Source organism: Actinia tenebrosa, unplaced genomic scaffold, assembly GCF_029948245.1.
Source record: "Actinia tenebrosa isolate PJP-AT-01 unplaced genomic scaffold, QUT_ActTen_1.0 PGA_scaffold5__44_contigs__length_20552954, whole genome shotgun sequence".
NCBI classification, from domain to species: Eukaryota; Metazoa; Cnidaria; class Anthozoa; order Actiniaria; family Actiniidae; genus Actinia; species Actinia tenebrosa.
In genome coordinates, this window is record NW_028292582.1 from 9,137,883 (window position 1) to 9,154,402 (window position 16,520).

General features: G+C 38.5%; 3 protein-coding genes across 3 annotated transcripts; 1 reads left to right on the top strand and 2 right to left on the bottom strand.

Moving 5' to 3' along the window:
• Positions 1 to 120: 120 nt before the first annotated feature.
• On the bottom strand, positions 121 to 4,269 carry LOC116293256 (uncharacterized). Its single transcript, XM_031700657.2, has 5 exons — positions 3,721 to 4,269; positions 2,794 to 3,083; positions 1,854 to 1,959; positions 1,645 to 1,683; positions 121 to 1,188 (listed from the first exon to the last, which is right to left on the bottom strand). The coding sequence occupies exons 1-5, from the start codon at positions 4,202 to 4,204 to the stop codon at positions 797 to 799; spliced, it is 1,311 nt and encodes a 436-aa protein (XP_031556517.2). The 5' UTR covers positions 4,205 to 4,269; the 3' UTR covers positions 121 to 796.
• A 717-nt stretch (positions 4,270 to 4,986) lies between these two features.
• On the bottom strand, positions 4,987 to 6,535 carry LOC116298575 (uncharacterized). Its single transcript, XM_089038240.1, has 2 exons — positions 5,949 to 6,535; positions 4,987 to 5,750 (listed from the first exon to the last, which is right to left on the bottom strand). Exons 1-2 carry the CDS (start codon positions 6,501 to 6,503, stop codon positions 5,484 to 5,486), a joined length of 822 nt encoding a protein of 273 aa, XP_088894366.1. The 5' UTR covers positions 6,504 to 6,535; the 3' UTR covers positions 4,987 to 5,483.
• Positions 6,536 to 8,093: 1,558 nt separating this feature from the next.
• Positions 8,094 to 16,510, top strand: LOC116293270 (TIP41-like protein). Its single transcript, XM_031700677.2, has 7 exons — positions 8,094 to 8,306; positions 9,082 to 9,261; positions 10,115 to 10,214; positions 10,876 to 11,007; positions 12,727 to 12,822; positions 13,259 to 13,321; positions 13,897 to 16,510. Exons 1-7 carry the CDS (start codon positions 8,221 to 8,223, stop codon positions 14,014 to 14,016), a joined length of 777 nt encoding a protein of 258 aa, XP_031556537.1. The 5' UTR covers positions 8,094 to 8,220; the 3' UTR covers positions 14,017 to 16,510.
• Positions 16,511 to 16,520: the final 10 nt, after the last annotated feature.

Below are 16,520 nucleotides of genomic sequence, written 5' to 3' on the forward strand. Positions count from 1 at the left end.
CAGGATTACCGCTCGTTTTAGTGTCTAAATATTCACAAATACCAACGGTAAAGTAAAGAATGCACAATTTCAACAATACAAACACTTTGAAATTTGGAACTTTACAGAAACACATGAATATCCTACACAAAATCCAGGGGAATTTATTTCTAACAGATATGTAGGGGGGTGGAGGACTAAACTTTTGTCTTGGAAAGGGGTGTATTGTTGCTACACAAGCTTATTATTCACCCCACCCCTCCTGATAATAACATTTACATTTACATTTACCAGTTAGGTCATTCGCTCTATATTGAGCATTTTACACCACGCTAAATAGTTAATAATTAGTATATATAATAGGACTCCATGCTGTCCAATTAAGAAATCATTGGATGAGGAAAATTCCGAGGACTTCCAAAATTGGATGCGGCCATAGGCTGAGTCCAATTTGGCAGTCAGAGGAATTTTTCAAGTCTAATTATTTCTTGATTGAATGGGGAGCATGAAATCCCATTACCTATTAATTATATAGCTGCCTAATTAATCCCTTATCAACAAGACCTGTCCAATTAAGAAAAAAATTGGACAGTTACCTATATGGGATTAATGAGAAGCTGTATAATTAACATATTAATAAATAGAATAAATAATAATAAATAGTAATTGTCCAACAAGTTAATAAATATCTGCAACTGCATTCTTAAATGCTGCAAGTGAGGTTGCTAGTGCTAGTGCTAGTGCTAGTGCTAGTGCTATTGCACAGTCCCTAAAAATGGCAATTTTTTGTTATTTTTCCTTTTTACAAAAAAGCTTATTACAAGTTTGGCAAAGAACACTGCTCTGCTAAAGCACGAACAGCGTTCCTCAAAGCATCGTAATCCTCAATCTTATTATACACATGCGCACTGATCCGAGCGTAAAGTCCTCCATTGATTGGCTTAATAGGTACTTCTATCCCATAATCGTAATGTAGTCTATCTTGAACCAATTCAGCATTGGCTTTGCTGACAATATTCTGTGCGTCAGTCATTTGAGATCGCCAAAGGATGTCTGGAAGACGTACCAGAACCATTGGACCATACGTATGTAAGGGAAAGAGTGTGTCTGTCTTCCAATCCCCTGACAGCATTTTGGCAGCTTTGTGAGCGAGGTTTCTATTGTGATCCTGAATTCTATCAACTCCTAAGGTGTTCCAGAATTCCAATACTGTCGAGAGGATAAAATATTTTTTGTTTAAGGTGCACTTACTTGGAGCAATTTTCTCTACAAATTGTCTCGCAACTGCTTTGTGACAAGTTGCAAGAGTGTCTACACGGTGCAACAGAGACTCAATGGTTTCCAAAAGTAGAAACGAATTCTACTTTTGTCAATGATTGCTGCAAATTATCAGGCAACATTTTTTCAAATTCCACTGTCAGTTACACGCTGCAATTCTCCATGCATGCTGTTGTGAGACAAGTAGCAAAGAAAATTGCTCCCTGTAATTGCGCCTTTAGACTTCAATGCCAACTGTGGTAAGGGGGGATCATAAAAATTGTGCTTTTTTCCGGATCAGTTAATCTTTTCGATGCTGCAACAAAAATTATCTGATGGCGATAGATAATAACTCAAGGGTCCCTTAAAGAAGAAAGAAAAAAAAGTGAAATTAAAGTAGTTGCATACCTGTGTGAAGAGCAAGAAAAGGGCTGTAATCTTTCAAACCTAAAGATTTCAATAATTATTGATATTGTTAATAACTTCCATGACTTAAAAATATGGGGAGGGAGGAGAGGTAAAGTGGGAGGACAGGTCAAGTGGGAGAAGAAGGAAGATTGAAACAGTGGATGATAATTTTTTTCCAGATGAAATCGAAGTCTGCATTACGAAGGTACCTCTGAATACAAATTCCGGTGTAAACCCTCGGCCAAACCCACCAGACACTGTTAGACATCTGATAGATGACTGGTGTTTCTTGTCAACATATAGAGCTCCACAGCCCTGAAAAAAAAAAGCCAGGAAAAAATCAGATAAAATAGGACTAATGCAGTGTAGGGGTGTGTAATTTGGTGAGGGAAAGGGGTACCCTGGGTTCCAAAGGCTCCCTCGTTTTTAGTGCTTCTCAGTCGTAGGAGTCATTATCAGGATGACAAAAGAAGCACTTGAGCGAGAGAGCCTCTAAAACCCCAAGTGGGGACGAGAAAAAATAAGTTCTCAACTCCGCAGGGCTGCACAACCAGAAATGCTTGAAAAATTTTTTCTTTAATAAAACAAGAAGCCTGATCTCTTTGATGCAGCCGAACAACACTTAATAGGGGGTTAATGGGGTACATTTTGTGTGCTGCTGGCAATAGCTTGAGAAGATTAGTAACAAGTAATAAGTATGAATCTCAAACAAAGAATCTTATCCCCAAAGGGTTGAAATGAAGAAACCTTCATATTAACTTGTGTATCTGAAACTCCTTTGTTTCCCCTAACTCCTTCCCAGACCCCCTCAACCACAGCCAACCCACAAAGAGACCCACTTCACAGGATACACTAAAAGTAAAAGGGTCATAGCTTTTCTGTTTTTCACAGGAGCAATTAGAAAAAAAAACAAAAAAAAATTGTAGACATAAAAAAAACAATACTAAGAGCTCTTTTGCTTGTGAGTAACGTTTACCTATTTCAAAATCATGTGTCATTCTCTTGAGAATAAGGTTCTTTGTTTGAGCTGTATCCAAATTCATGTGTCTTCTCATGTGCAACCGTTAAACAAAAAATGATACTCTAGGGAATTTGAATGACGTGATCTGAAGTGGGAAAGCATTACACCCAAGCTATAAAGGTGAATACCTTAGCATTGCAGAGCCACTTGTGACAATTAATGACATAATAATCAGCATTTAAAGTTGTTAGATTGAGTGGGATTGCACCTAGAGCATGCGCTCCATCAATCAATACTTGAACACCCTTCTGATGACATATTTCAATGATTTCTTTAACAGGAAGAATGATTGGATGGACGGAAGGGATGTGATCAAAAACTGCCAGCTTAGTGTCTGCATCAAGGGTCTTGGTGATAGTATTTAAGAGCTCTTCTTTCGTAAATGGAAAGCTAAGTGGAATTTCTTTGATTTCTATTCCTAAAGAACAACAACAAAAAATTCATTAAAAAGTACACAAAGAACCAATTAAATATTGCAAAGAGCAATTTGATAAAGAGTTTGAAATTTCAATTTCAACTTTATACAGAATTTTTCTGCTGCAGAGATCCTAGCCTGCGTGCAGCCGGATACAGTTATGTTTAGCTGCACTCAAGCTATAGAGATGCCCGTTCATGCTCAAGTAATTTACTAACACAGGTATCCCAACCCCAAATACTGAGCCTGGTAAGCTTATGTGCGGTAAGCAGTTTTCATATGAGTATCAAATCATTGATACCTACCATAGGTAATATTATAGCTGTAAGGACACATTGCGATTTGATGAATTACTAGATGACGAAATTATGGGAAGCCATTTGAATTTTATGGTTAGTCTCCTATGCAGCCACTATTAGTGTCGTCACACAACACTCACTCCCTTTTAAGTACCTATTTAGGGGAGTGAGTGTTGTGTGACTCACTCATACGAAAGCTGCTCTATTATGAATGAGCTTCAGTGTACTATGCAAAATAAATGTATCAGATCTGGTGCTAGCTTTGCTATTTGACAATTTGAAAATGCTTTGGCCTACACCCCTGGGACCATGATTGACAGATTGACTGCAACATCACTCACCATCCTCTTGCTTCAAATGAGCGAACAACTTATTAACAGCATAATATCTCAAATTAAGATAATACACCTTGTCACCTTTGCCAAGCCTTAGAGATCTTATCACGGTATTGAGACCTTCTGTTGCATTGGACACTAAGACAAGATCCCGCGGGTCACACGAGACAAATCCCGCGAGTTTTCTAATAGCAAAAACCATACGAGGCAATAGCTCTCTATCGATGAAACGGAGAGGTTGTTTCTCGACGTGGATTTGGATTTGGTGTACAGTTTCTACTGCAGCTTTTAAGGTGCCTCCGAATCCTCCATGGTTCATGAAAATCCAGTTTTTAAAGTCGATGTAGAAATGGTCTCTCATCTCGTCGCTTCCAAGTTCTACTTTAGCATCAAATTTTGGTAAACTGAACGGCAAAGATGGAGGATTGTATTCTTCTTTCGGGAGAGAAACGAGTTCGTTAGCTTGTTCGTATGACATTATTCCCGCCATGGTGGATTTTACAGAAGTTTTCTCTAATATAATGCCTTGGCTCAACTCATCGTTTTTGCCCGCCATTTTGGATCGTAACACAGGGAGCCCATCTACGGAGTAAACTGATAATAGTCCATAATTATTTTTAGAAACCGTATTCTTGGTTTTCACCTACGTCATCATGAATTTCAAAAGCGTAAATTCGCATTATAATGAAATAAAAGTCTTATATTCTTGTAAAGCGTTCCAAACTACATATACTGGTTAAATTTTAAGGCTGTAAAGCATTTCGTTGCGGAACTATAGGCGAGTAAACATGACGCAATTTTTGGTTAAAATGTATGGAGCGGCCATCTTGGTGTTCCAAGTTGGTACACCATCATGGCGGACGAAATTCTAAAGGCTTAAAATGATGGAATATTTAATATGTTTGACTATTTTTCACTTACACATACTTTAAATAGATATTTTAAACGTGTCTAAGGGAAAATCTTTCAACTAAAGTAAATTATTTTAATATTTTCATCGCTATTTAGAAAGACGTGACGGTATTGCGTGACACAAACTCAACCTTCATAACTCGGGAACCAAACATCGAAATGACTCGAGATTTTTTCTCGTGACTTATAACGCTGACTTCTAAAACATACTTGAGAAATGTCTTTATACGATCTATAGTTTAGATTTTGATGTTTTGATGACGTCATGTGAAAACCAGCAATAATATAGGTCCCATCGTTACATAAGTGACAAAAGCGCCAAATTTGGCAGAGATGTTCCTTAGGATCCACTAAATAATGTTAGAGGGGGAGCCCAACGCAATTCTCACAATTAAGGGGGATTAAGGGGTTTTTAAAATTTACCTTAATTACGAATTGGGCTACCTGTGGTGGTTTGCAGTTTTCAAGTAAAACAGCTCACAAGAAATGCCAGTAGTGACATTTATTGACTGAAACTATTATGCTTACTCATTTCTTCGCATATACATTACATAAGGCTTTTGGATATTTCTTCGCATATACATTACATAAGGCTTTTGGATATATACTAGTTCCCAGTCCCTTCTCGCCAAAGCTTATTGCAATTCACGTTCCCTTTCTCAAATTCGCATTTTGAACCTAAATTACTGCTGTTAGATCGACATATGTTCGCGAAACAAATGTACTTTTAAATAGCGCTAATAGAAACGCCAAGAGATAACTATATTATTAGAATTAAGTTAGGGCTACATAACGGAAACAATGTTCGATCGCTGAAACTCTTCAGATTGTCATTTAAGCTTGATGCAATTACTTTGTTAGCATTGGCATCTACAAAGGGGGGTACATCCCAAAGAAGCCTTGGCACACTTGCATCTTGTACAGGCACGTTTGCAAGAGCACTTAATCAGTTCACTACTAGCCTTGGATACTTCGGGAATAGTGATCCATTTCAGAACCCATCTGCCATCAACTTCAAACCACGAGAACTGCCCTGGTGATGGCACAGGTGGCTGTGGCTGATTGCTAACTGTCCAGATACCGGCCTGGTAAACGGTGCGCCGGACATGCTGCAAAAGGGCATCCTGCAAATAACAACAGTGTCGATGTTATTAAGGATTATTTAGAAAGAGATTGATCCTAGTTTCATGGAAAGAGGGTGCAGCGGGTTAGTTCAAACTTGTCATTGCGAGTATGTGTCCTGTTAGCGTCCTGGCTCCCTGACTCTTCCTCTCATAAGTGAATTGTAGACAAAGTGTGATAAAGAAAAAAGTAATATTTACCTGTGTAGGCGGGAGCTTGTCCATTGCTCTGCTGTTCTTGCAGAATAGCTCCATCCGGGTTAGGTTGATGTCGGATAAGGGACTGAGCTTATCGTACAGGATTACCGTGTATCTCTCGATCTGTTTGAAGAGGGGCGAGTCTGTCGTAAGCTGCATAAATGGTGTTTTGGCAAGCATTTCGAATGTGGGCGTGACTTCTGGAAATATCTCCCATGCCTGCCAGGCTGACTTCTTCCCTTTCCCAAAGAAGCAGGAGGTGGTATCGCATCCAGTTAATGCGTGGAATACAGGCAGGGAAGTAGATCGTGGTTTACCAAGTACAGCACAAATAGAGTTGACGCTGACGAAGCGAAAGTTTCGACCCATACCAAAGGCAAGCCACAGATCAAGTTCCGGCTGGACTTCTCTCAGGTCATGAAATTTTCCCACCAAGATGACTAGGATATCGGTATCCACGGTTCGGACGAGGACAGTTTTCACCTCTTCAACTTGGATGGCGTGAAGGATATGGACCACAACCCTCGTATCTGCCTCCTCGTGAGTACAATCTGTCATAGCGGTTACAGAGCCAATGGAAATCACAGAAGTACCTGGAGAAAAATCATTTCGGTAGTTAACATTTTTTGCACCGATTCCTTAGATCAGTCAAACATTTAAGGTAATATTTGGCCTCAGCAGCTATGATATCAACTCCCGAGATCTTTGGCATTAGCGTAGCATCGTTTATTTCAGTAATTATGCGACAGATATTCTGGTCAATCGAAAAAGTTTTGACATCATGTAGCTGTCCCCCCTTCCCGCAGAAGATGCAGCCCACCTTATTGTGTGTTACTGATTGTCGTCGATTCTTTAATGCAGGGGCTTTCTCCTCTTCAGCGTGGTCTTCTTCTTTCTTCCTTTTCCTAGATACTCTTTCTTTGGCTTTTTTTAGCTTCGACAAATTGAATTTCAAATAGCAGGACTTGTGCCAAGACGCCTCGTTTTTAATTAAAACTTCAGTGTCTATATCAAGAGCGAAGGGAACATTGACTGGCAGGGCACCTAGTGAGCTAAACTCGAGAACATTCTGAAGAAAGAGAGGCATAGACTGATGCAGGTTCATAACAGGAACCAGATGCTGTAAGAGGACATCTTAAATCTTCTGTTGTAGTTGTTTGGCATATGATGCATCGATTCCAATATATTTCCATTTCCGATTCTGAAATAATTATATTTTCGATTAATTTTAGCTAATTAATTCGAAAAACAACTTAAAATTCAAAGAAAGTCTGTTAAACCAAACTTTTATATATATTGCAATATAAAAATAGCAAGATTACGGCCTTTTAAGAGCAAAATACTTACAGGTTTTGTAGGTCAGTCAAGGGTCGCCATCTTGGATTTAGCCAATGGCCGAGTGGGACTGGCCACTAGTGTTTGAAAGAGATGCCGAAAAGTAGCTTTTTTGTTAAGATTTGGGGTTGTAATCGATAGCCATGACAGATAATGCATTCTAATGGGTAGATAGCTGTTTTAAAACTTATTCAAAAGGTTTTTACATATTTAATGAATATATTTTTAAAAAGAAGCACAGGGAGCCCAATTCGTGAAATTTGAAAAAGTAAATCCTCCGTAATTCCCCTTAAAGGACAATTTACGTTGGGCTCCCCCTCTAACATTGATAGTACTACCATAAGCTACAACTATGCCAAGTTTGGTGCTTTTGTAAGCTCTGTAACGATCAAGACCATAAGAGACCTGACTAGTAGACGTCCAAGTTTTTGCCTCCGTCAAGATGTCCTCCGTCAATATAATAGATAAAGACTCTACTCGGTAATCCGCCCGTCCTTTTCACTGCTATTGAAAAAGTATGAAAATGATATTCATGGCAATGGCAAGTCATTTGAACCAGAAAGGCATTGTGCCAAAAGCTTTGTGAGTAAAAAGGAAAAGCGAAGAAAGGAAAGAAAAGAAAAAAAAGAAACACGAAAAAAAAAAAAACAAAAAACAAAAAACAAAAAACAAAAACAAAACAAAAAAAAAACTAATAAAAGGTAAATCATGCCAGGAAAAAATAAATAAAAAGACAGGAAGCCCAAGCATCGGGGCTGTTTCCACACACATACCGCTGATCTACCTTGAGCCCAAGATCACCCGCCATTTTGTTTTTGTCAACTTTGTCAGAAAAAAAGCACGATGAACGTTTACTAAAAATACTTATTTTTTAAACCAAATTATTTGCTTTTTGATAAAGTGTATAGCTAAATTAGGCCTTTTTCTATAAAGTACAGACATGATTAAGTCAGAAAGCTTTCAGTTTGGCCCCTGGACGGTCACATCAAGAAAAGGCACCATTTTGACAGCACAAGATAATGAAAGGTTTGTTGAAAAAAATCTCTCTTATTTTACCGTTAGAGACAATAAAAATATAGAAATACTAATAGAAGGTGGGAATTTATGTACTTGTGTTAGTATTTAAGCTGAATAGATATTAAACTTTCGTTTATGACTTTTATTCCTAAAAAATTAAATGTTAAAAAGTTAACATACGTAAAGCTTTCTTTTTCCCTTCTTTCTCTCTCTTTTCGACCTTCTTCCCGCAACTAAGCGCCTCTGGAACCAGTGAAGGTAGCTTACAGTAATTCTTACTGTATTATTTATTAAATTTGATGGCAATTTTGAATTTTAAAGTCCCTTTCTAAGGAGCTGTGGCGAGGGAGGGAAGTGTGGTATTTCGGGCTAAAGTGTTGTGACCTTTCACTGTAGTGATTCTTGAGGGAGGGCTGTTTTGAGCACTGTGTTTGTCAAAAATGTGAACTGAACTTGTTTGATGATTGGTTGACGTCTTCATTACAATATTATATGAACTCGGTAGCTGTGAGTTGCGAGTTGCCTCTTGGAATTTGGTTTTTCACGGCTGCCAGTAAAAAATACCAATGGATTAGCTTTGATTGGCAGCAGCAAAAAAATATATAATTTCACAAAAAGCCATTGAAATGTCCAAGTTCACAGAATATATTTTTGAGAATTGCAGAAATTGCTAATCTGTGAGCTAAAAGTTTTGTATTTGTTACCTTAAAAAGGGCCCTCTTAGAGTTTCCACACTGTAACTCTGACATAATATCTACTGTAAAACGTCTTTTTATTTATTTAGGTTGTCAGCAGAATTGTCACTACCCTCACTCCCTGAGATGACGTTTGGTAAAAACCTCCTTCAAATTCAACATGCGGAAGGATTTGGTATTGAGTTTAATGCTGTTGATGCATTAAGATGGGTTGATAATAAACATGATCTGATGAAAGTGGCTGCGGCTGATCAATGGCAGAAAGAAAGGTCAGTTCAAAATATAAGTAAAAGTATTCAAAATTAACCGTGCTCTCACTTAGATCAGCCTAGATGCTGTTTAAGGGTTCAATCTGTGAGTTAGCCATGCCCTGACTTAGATCAGCTAAGAGGTTGTTTCAGGGTTTGATCTGTGAGTTAGCCGTGCCCTGACTTAGATCAGCCCAGATGCTGTTTCAGGGATTGATCTGTGAGTTACTGCAGCCATGCATGCCCTGACTTTGTTCAGCTCAGAGGTTGTTTCAGGGTTAGATCTGTAAGTTAGCCGTGCCCTGACTTTGATCAGCTCAGAGGTTGTTTCAGGGTTAGATCTGTAAGTTAGCCGTGCCCTGACTTTGATCAGCCCAGAGGTTGTTTCAGGGTTTGATCTGTGAGTTAGCCATGCCCTGACTTTGATCAGCTCAGAGGTTGTTTCCAGGTTCAATGTGTGAGTTAGCCATGCCCTGACTTAGATCAGCTAAGACGTTGTTTCAGGGTTTGATCTGTGAGTTAGCCATGCCCCGACTTAGATCAGCCAAGACATTGTTTCAGGGTTCAATCTGTGAGTTAGCTATGCCCTGACTTAGATCAGCTACGACGTTGTTTCAGGGTTTGATCTGTAAGAATTAGATATGCCCTGACTTTGATCAGCTTAGAGGTTGTTTCCAGGTTCAATATTATGTGAGTTACTGTAGCCATGCTCTTATTTACAGTGGATCAGCCTAAAGGTTGCTTTAGGGTCTGACAAAAAATAAAGTTTTGACATTCAGAGTATTACTCTCTCTTTCTTCCCTGAAGTATCGCATTTACAGTATTTATATATATACAGGTATATTTGTTCGATTTATACTTAATTTGCATTCAGGCAGGACTCAGAGTTCATAAAAGATGTAATCAAGCCATTTGACTGGACATACACAACAGATTACAAAGGAACACTCCTGGTGGGATCCAGTAGTTTAAGAGTAAGTTGTAATACACTCCAACTAATTAATTTTTGTATTTATTTATTAGCTTTTCCCATGAGGTCAGGGAGACCACAACAGCTTTTTGCCAATTACAGTGGGCCCGGTAGAGTTTAGCACAGGCACTAAAGATGGTCCTCACCAGCCTCTTCAGTGGTTCTTTTACATCTGCCTTATACAGGGTTATATAGTGAAGACAGACAGGGCCAACAGTTTTAAGTCCCTGTCCGAGAAGACTTGAAGGTCTAACCATTTGCAGATGTAATTACAAAGGCAGCACCTTCTCCTTAGCTATTTTAAGGCACTGAGTGTTGGTCCAGCAGAGGTTTGAACCATGACCTTCCGCACAACAGACCAACGCTCTTACCAACTGAGCTAATCAGGTGGCGATTAATTATTGTAGTGTTAGCAGCAGTAGATGTAGCAGTAGCAGCAGCTGCAGCAGTAGCAGCACTTAACTGCAGCAGTAGCAGCAGCAACAACAGCACCAGCAGCAATAAGCAGCAGCAGCATCAGCAGTAGCACCAGCAGAAGTAGTATCAGCAGTAGTAGTTTTAGCAGTAGCAGCAACAAAAGCAGCAGCAATAATATTTTGAGTCATTGCACAACATTTAGTTTCATAACTTTTTTGGTTTTTATACATTGTTGTTTTTTCTCTCAGATATCTAGTACAGCAAAGAGAATCGACATGGAAAAACTGAAAATTAGGGAAAAGATTTATTTTTATGATGATGTAGTATTATATGAAGATGAGCTGGCTGACAATGGTGTTGCTAAATTAAATGTTAAAATGGTAAGAAAATAGTCATGACACTGTTGAGTATAACTACAAAATTGATTGCCTAAGTACGGCTGTACAACAATGTACATTGTATCAAATAGCGATGCGCGGACGTGACGTCACTAAAATGTAACGTAATACGAGGGTCGGACATTCGAACCGGATGTGCTATACATTTACTATAATATTGTATGGCAAAACAAGATAGTTTATTGAAGAAAAAAGTAGTTATTTTGACCGAAAACGACGACGTTCCTGGCTCAAAATTTACCAGCTGCCCTGAAGATTATACGGTTGAGCAACTAAAGCGCTGGTTAAAGTGCAGAGGCCTAAAACAAAGTGGCAAACGTCAAGAGTTAATCACTCGTGTCAAGGACTGTATCGCCAGTGGAAATCACCATTTACTCGATCATGGAATCGATGATGGAAAATGGCTGAAAGCCAAGGAAGATCGAGAGAATGGATGTAGTTTAGCCCACAACAAATCTCTCGTACCTGATCCACCAGAGAAGAACTGGAGGCTATTTCCTTCGAATAATATTCCATCATTGTTTAACTACGGGCACGTGTATCACTATGCCTTAGAGTCGCTTCCTGCCCGCAGTGATCAGAAGTCAGTCCAACGAAGTGTTTCATTAGTTCTGAGTTTTCCTTTACAATTTCATAAGATACGTTACTAACCACCTTTGTTAATACTTCTCTTGAGTTGATAGCAGCATTTCTCATCATCATGGTTTCGAGTTTAAGGGCCAGTTTGTGCTTGCTTACATCTGTTTGTGTCGCAAACTCACGACTTTTAGCTGGCTTCTGTAAGTCATCCTCTGGTGTGGGATTTTCATTAAATTCAGTGCTGTTATCAACTTTAGCTTCGTTGATGACTGAAGATGGTTGGTCTTGGCTTGCCTCCGATCGACTTCGTTTACAAGGAACGGCGTCCGCATGTCTTTCACGTGGCGGCTTTCGCTTTCGTCTTGACGCTTTCAATACTTCCCTTTGGCTCAGAGTTGCCTTCAAGGGCACATCGAACTCCTCTGTAGGTCCTGCCTCTCCTGGCCAATGCAAGTAGCATATATATGTGTGTTTTGTGACACGATCTACTGTAAAAGCTTTACCTCGACCACAAGCATTAACCCATCTAGTACATCTCTCGAGTCCTTGGGACTTCTTTGGGAACGGTAGAAATATCGGTTTACCTTCCTGCAATCTCTTCTTTAGCGCCGGGTGAAGCAAATCAGGATATCTAGAATCACTCTTACACTCTCCCCAACAGCAGTGCTTTGTCGTGACCATTTACAGCACAAAATATTCGACAACAACTATATATTCTTTCCTTCGACTCACTATTCTTTAGCAATGTTTGTCCGACCTTTGCGGGGGGTCCAAAGTTGACGTAATCTATTTTTAGAACGTCCGCGCATCGCTATTGAGCTGATCCTCTCAGTATATGAAGCAACCTTTGCAGCTGCAAATTGAAAGACTCAGAAAAAATTAAACAGGATTTGAAGCTGTGCCCTTGTTCCAAATCAGACAACAGCAAACCAGTCACTGTTGAAGTAGTTTTTGTAAAACAGCTTTTTTCTTACCTCTGTAGTATAATACAACAAGAAGTGCTGACAGTTTGACTGAAAGCATGTTGGCAGCCAAGCTACAGCTGTGTATCACACTTTCAAGCCAATTGAAGCATGGAACAAGGTGTTATTTCTTTAAATGAAACTCTTCTTTATTTTTCAGAGAGTTATGCAGAGTTCAATATTTCTACTATTAAGGTTTTTCTTACGAGTTGATGGAGTATTGGTTAGAATAAATGATACAAGATTGTACCACGAGGTATGTAATTGCTGATGAATTATTTAATTTGATTTAATTTATTAATTTGACATTGGACTGAAAGCCTTACAGGTTTAGGACCCAACAACAAGGTAACTGATTGATCCATTTAGAATTTGGAAGTTGGTTTTTGTGGAGGTAGGAAAACTTGAAAAAGTGGAGATAAAACCTCGAAGCACAGGAAAGAACCAACAAACAACTCTACTCACATACATGTATGACACCTACATCTGTAGCCAGGCAGGGCTGGCGCAACTCATATCACATTGGTGAGAGGTGAACGAACTTAACACTGTGCCACCTTTGCTTGCAAATGCGTAATAGTAATTCCTTTACTTAAATATGACAATTGACTCACACCAAATGCTTCCCCAGTTTTGAAATTATGCTTTGTCATTACTTTATTGTGTTACTAAACTGTAAATTTTATTGTCAGGCTGGAACTAATTTCATTCTGAGAGAATATACATCTAAAGAGAAACCAGTTTCTAAATTAAAGGTAAGCTTTTATGGCAATTAGTCTGTCTGTCTGTCTGTCTGTATGTATGTATGTATTTATGTCAACGTAGTGGTAGTACATTTTCCTCTCGCCTCTGGGGTCTCAGACTCACTTCCTAGACTCAGTTTCACACCCCAGTAGAGTTTTTTGGGATCTCTTCCTTGATTTGAGGGTAGGGGGTCGATGTTCTCCAGGTTTCGTTAGCAAAAGTCACCCTACAGAATTTTTATTAAGGGTCAGAGATCTGAGAATGCTCTAGTAAGTGAGCAAGATTCTCTGCTATAAACTACCATATGATCTTTTCCTATTATTTCAAAACTTAATGTACCCTGGTCCCAGAGGTTTCTCATAGTTTTTTTTTTCTCTGTAAAATCGCCGCCAAGTGATTTTACAGAGAGAGAAAAAATTACGAGAAACTTCTGGGACCAGGGTAAACTTAATGAAAACCCTGACCCAAAACATTAGTTGAATCTACTGGATAAGCTAGCCATGCCCTGAACTCCATTGATAATTTGTGATACTTTCTTACTCAATCTTATAGAAATGAGTGTTTATTGTGACCATTTTTCCCCCAGGGTGCCCTGACTGATCCAACCGCGTTAAGTGATCAGCTCGACTTGGTAAAAGAAGTTTATGAAATATTGGCGTTTCCTGAAAACGTCAATGCTACTGCTGGGGTAGAAACTTCTAAATAACCACTGATAATCTTTAGTATTATCTATTCTGGAGATGCAGAATGGCTTGCATCATGAGGCTGTTTGAGGGGACACTATATTAATATATACAGGGCTTCTGACAGGATGCGGGAAAAAAAATTGAAATTTTACCTTGATTTTGCTTCTTTATTTGACACTGGTCTTGTTTATCTCAGGTTTTTAAATCCACACGTGTAATCGTCGTGTTCTTCGCACTACATGCAATTCTTCTCGATATGCTTCTCTCCAAAACATTGCTTTGAATGTTTTTTTTTCGAAACCTTAAATTTATGATCTGTTTTTGAAGCTCAACAAAAAATCTTAACGTTATTTACCACCTCACCTCACCTTGCACAACAATCGTTTGCATATTCGTAGTTAATAGATTATCTATTATGTACGCCTTATTATAGGAAATTAACTCGCTCCACAAAATCAAAAATCCTTAAATAGCATAATTTAAGTCGTAATGATGAAAAGGTAAATTATACACCGTGAAAAGATTAAAAAACTTACTGACGTTTCGGACGCTTGTTTTACTCCGACGAAGGACTAGCGTCCGAAGCGTCAGTAAGTTTTTTCATCTTTTCACGGTGTATAATTTACCTTTTCATCATTACTGTTTCATTAGAAACACCGACGCAGCTCACACTAGTTTTTAGCTAGTTATATCTTTCTAATAATTTAAGTCGTCTTAATTTCTTCAATTTTATCTATGATGTATTTGCTTTTGAAATATTATATTTTTAAAACTGAAAATCACAGTGCCAGTTAAGCTAACCCTAGGCTAAAATATACTTGTTTACGATGGTAACGATTAACGATCGTAATCAGTTTCTAGACATCAAAAGACTCCGCATTTGCCTACATGTAATTGTCTCGGGGTGCTATTTTACGCGCGAAAATCTTCTTTTACCAGAACTCTCATTTGCTATCTATGTCTGCTATTGTTTGACTTCTAGCCAATTAGAGAGTACGTTTTATTTAAGGCTAGTTACCAGGCTCTTTCACGGTTTTTAACTAAGAACGCCTTGTTCCTTTTCATTACACAATGGCTGTTTATTGCTTGAAATTTGGTAAGTAAACAATAAAAAAATTCGTAATTTCATCAAAATAAGAAAACATTATAATACATTTCTTCTTGATTATTAAGTTTTCTTTAGATTTTTGACGAATTATGCGGGATTTTGCCGGATTATGCGGAAATCGTTCGATTGTGCGGAAAAAGGCAAATTATGCGGACCGCACCCGCGCATCCTGTCAGAAGCCCTGTATATAGCATTTTTTTGCTCTCATTAATAGTGAAGAGTGAAAGAAAAGGGATAGGAAACTTTGATTGTTGTGTTATTTTTCAAATTTATTTTGTTGTTTGAAGCAAAAATGTCAACTGACTGACGAAGCGTCCCTCAAAATGGCCGATTAATGTGACTCATTTCCACAACCCTGGAATAGCTAATTGCGTTAATTATATATTATTACCATTTCTTGAGGTAAAATAATATAAAACAGTACTCCTTTGTGGGGTATCCAGGGGATCCTATGGTACCTTACAGCATGCAGGATTCCTTTCTCATTTGCAGTTAACAGTATTTGTAACTTGCATGCGTTAGGGGCAGGAGGCTGGATTTGTTGTGGTAAGGAAAGTCCCCCCCCCCCCCCCCTACCCCTGCATGGAAAATCCTGATACCTAAGGTGATCGTCACCAATATCCAATATTTTTGCATTGGCACCTACCAACTTTGAACCTCCCATTTCTAAAGAGATTGATTGAAATATTGGCTCAAGTTACCTTAAAGTTATGGCTAACTAATATATTATACAGTAGAACCTCTATTTCAGTAGAGGGCACCCTAGAAGGATTTGTCAATTGGCTGCTAATTATAGGTTGGCTGTCTAACATTATGGTTACCTAATGGAGACTTGTCGTTGCAGTAAATATGTGTTCTCATCAGTATAGTTTGTATGCAGGAATGTATCAAGGCTTCAGGGTACCTGTAACAAACCTTTCATTGGCAGATAACTGGATACTTTTTTATGGAGTAGAGGGAGGGGGGAGGTGATTGTTTGGTAAAGGGGGGATGGCTTATCCAAATATTTTTAGAAACTTTGATCTTTAAATCTAAATAGATCTAAAAATCAAAAAATATATTTAAACAATTATTGGGCAAGACAGTAATAAGAATACATTCCTGTTATAGAAAAATTCAAATTCAGGTTGGAGTACATTTTATAGAAAGAGATACAAGTCATAATGTGTGATGGAGGATAAATAGTTATGTATTCTCAAGGCACCATCATCCAGGCAAAATATTGTCTTTATGTTGCTTTAGAGATGAGAGAAAAAACTACATAGATAAAAGGGGGCAGCTGCCCCAACCTTGTGAAGGGTTTGGTGATCGCTGTGGGGAGGAGGGTGGGGTACTGTAGAGTCCTTTAGGATCTTATAAACCAAGAGGTAAAATAAATATTTAGAAGGAAGGAATTTACACTTGCACGAATTAGAT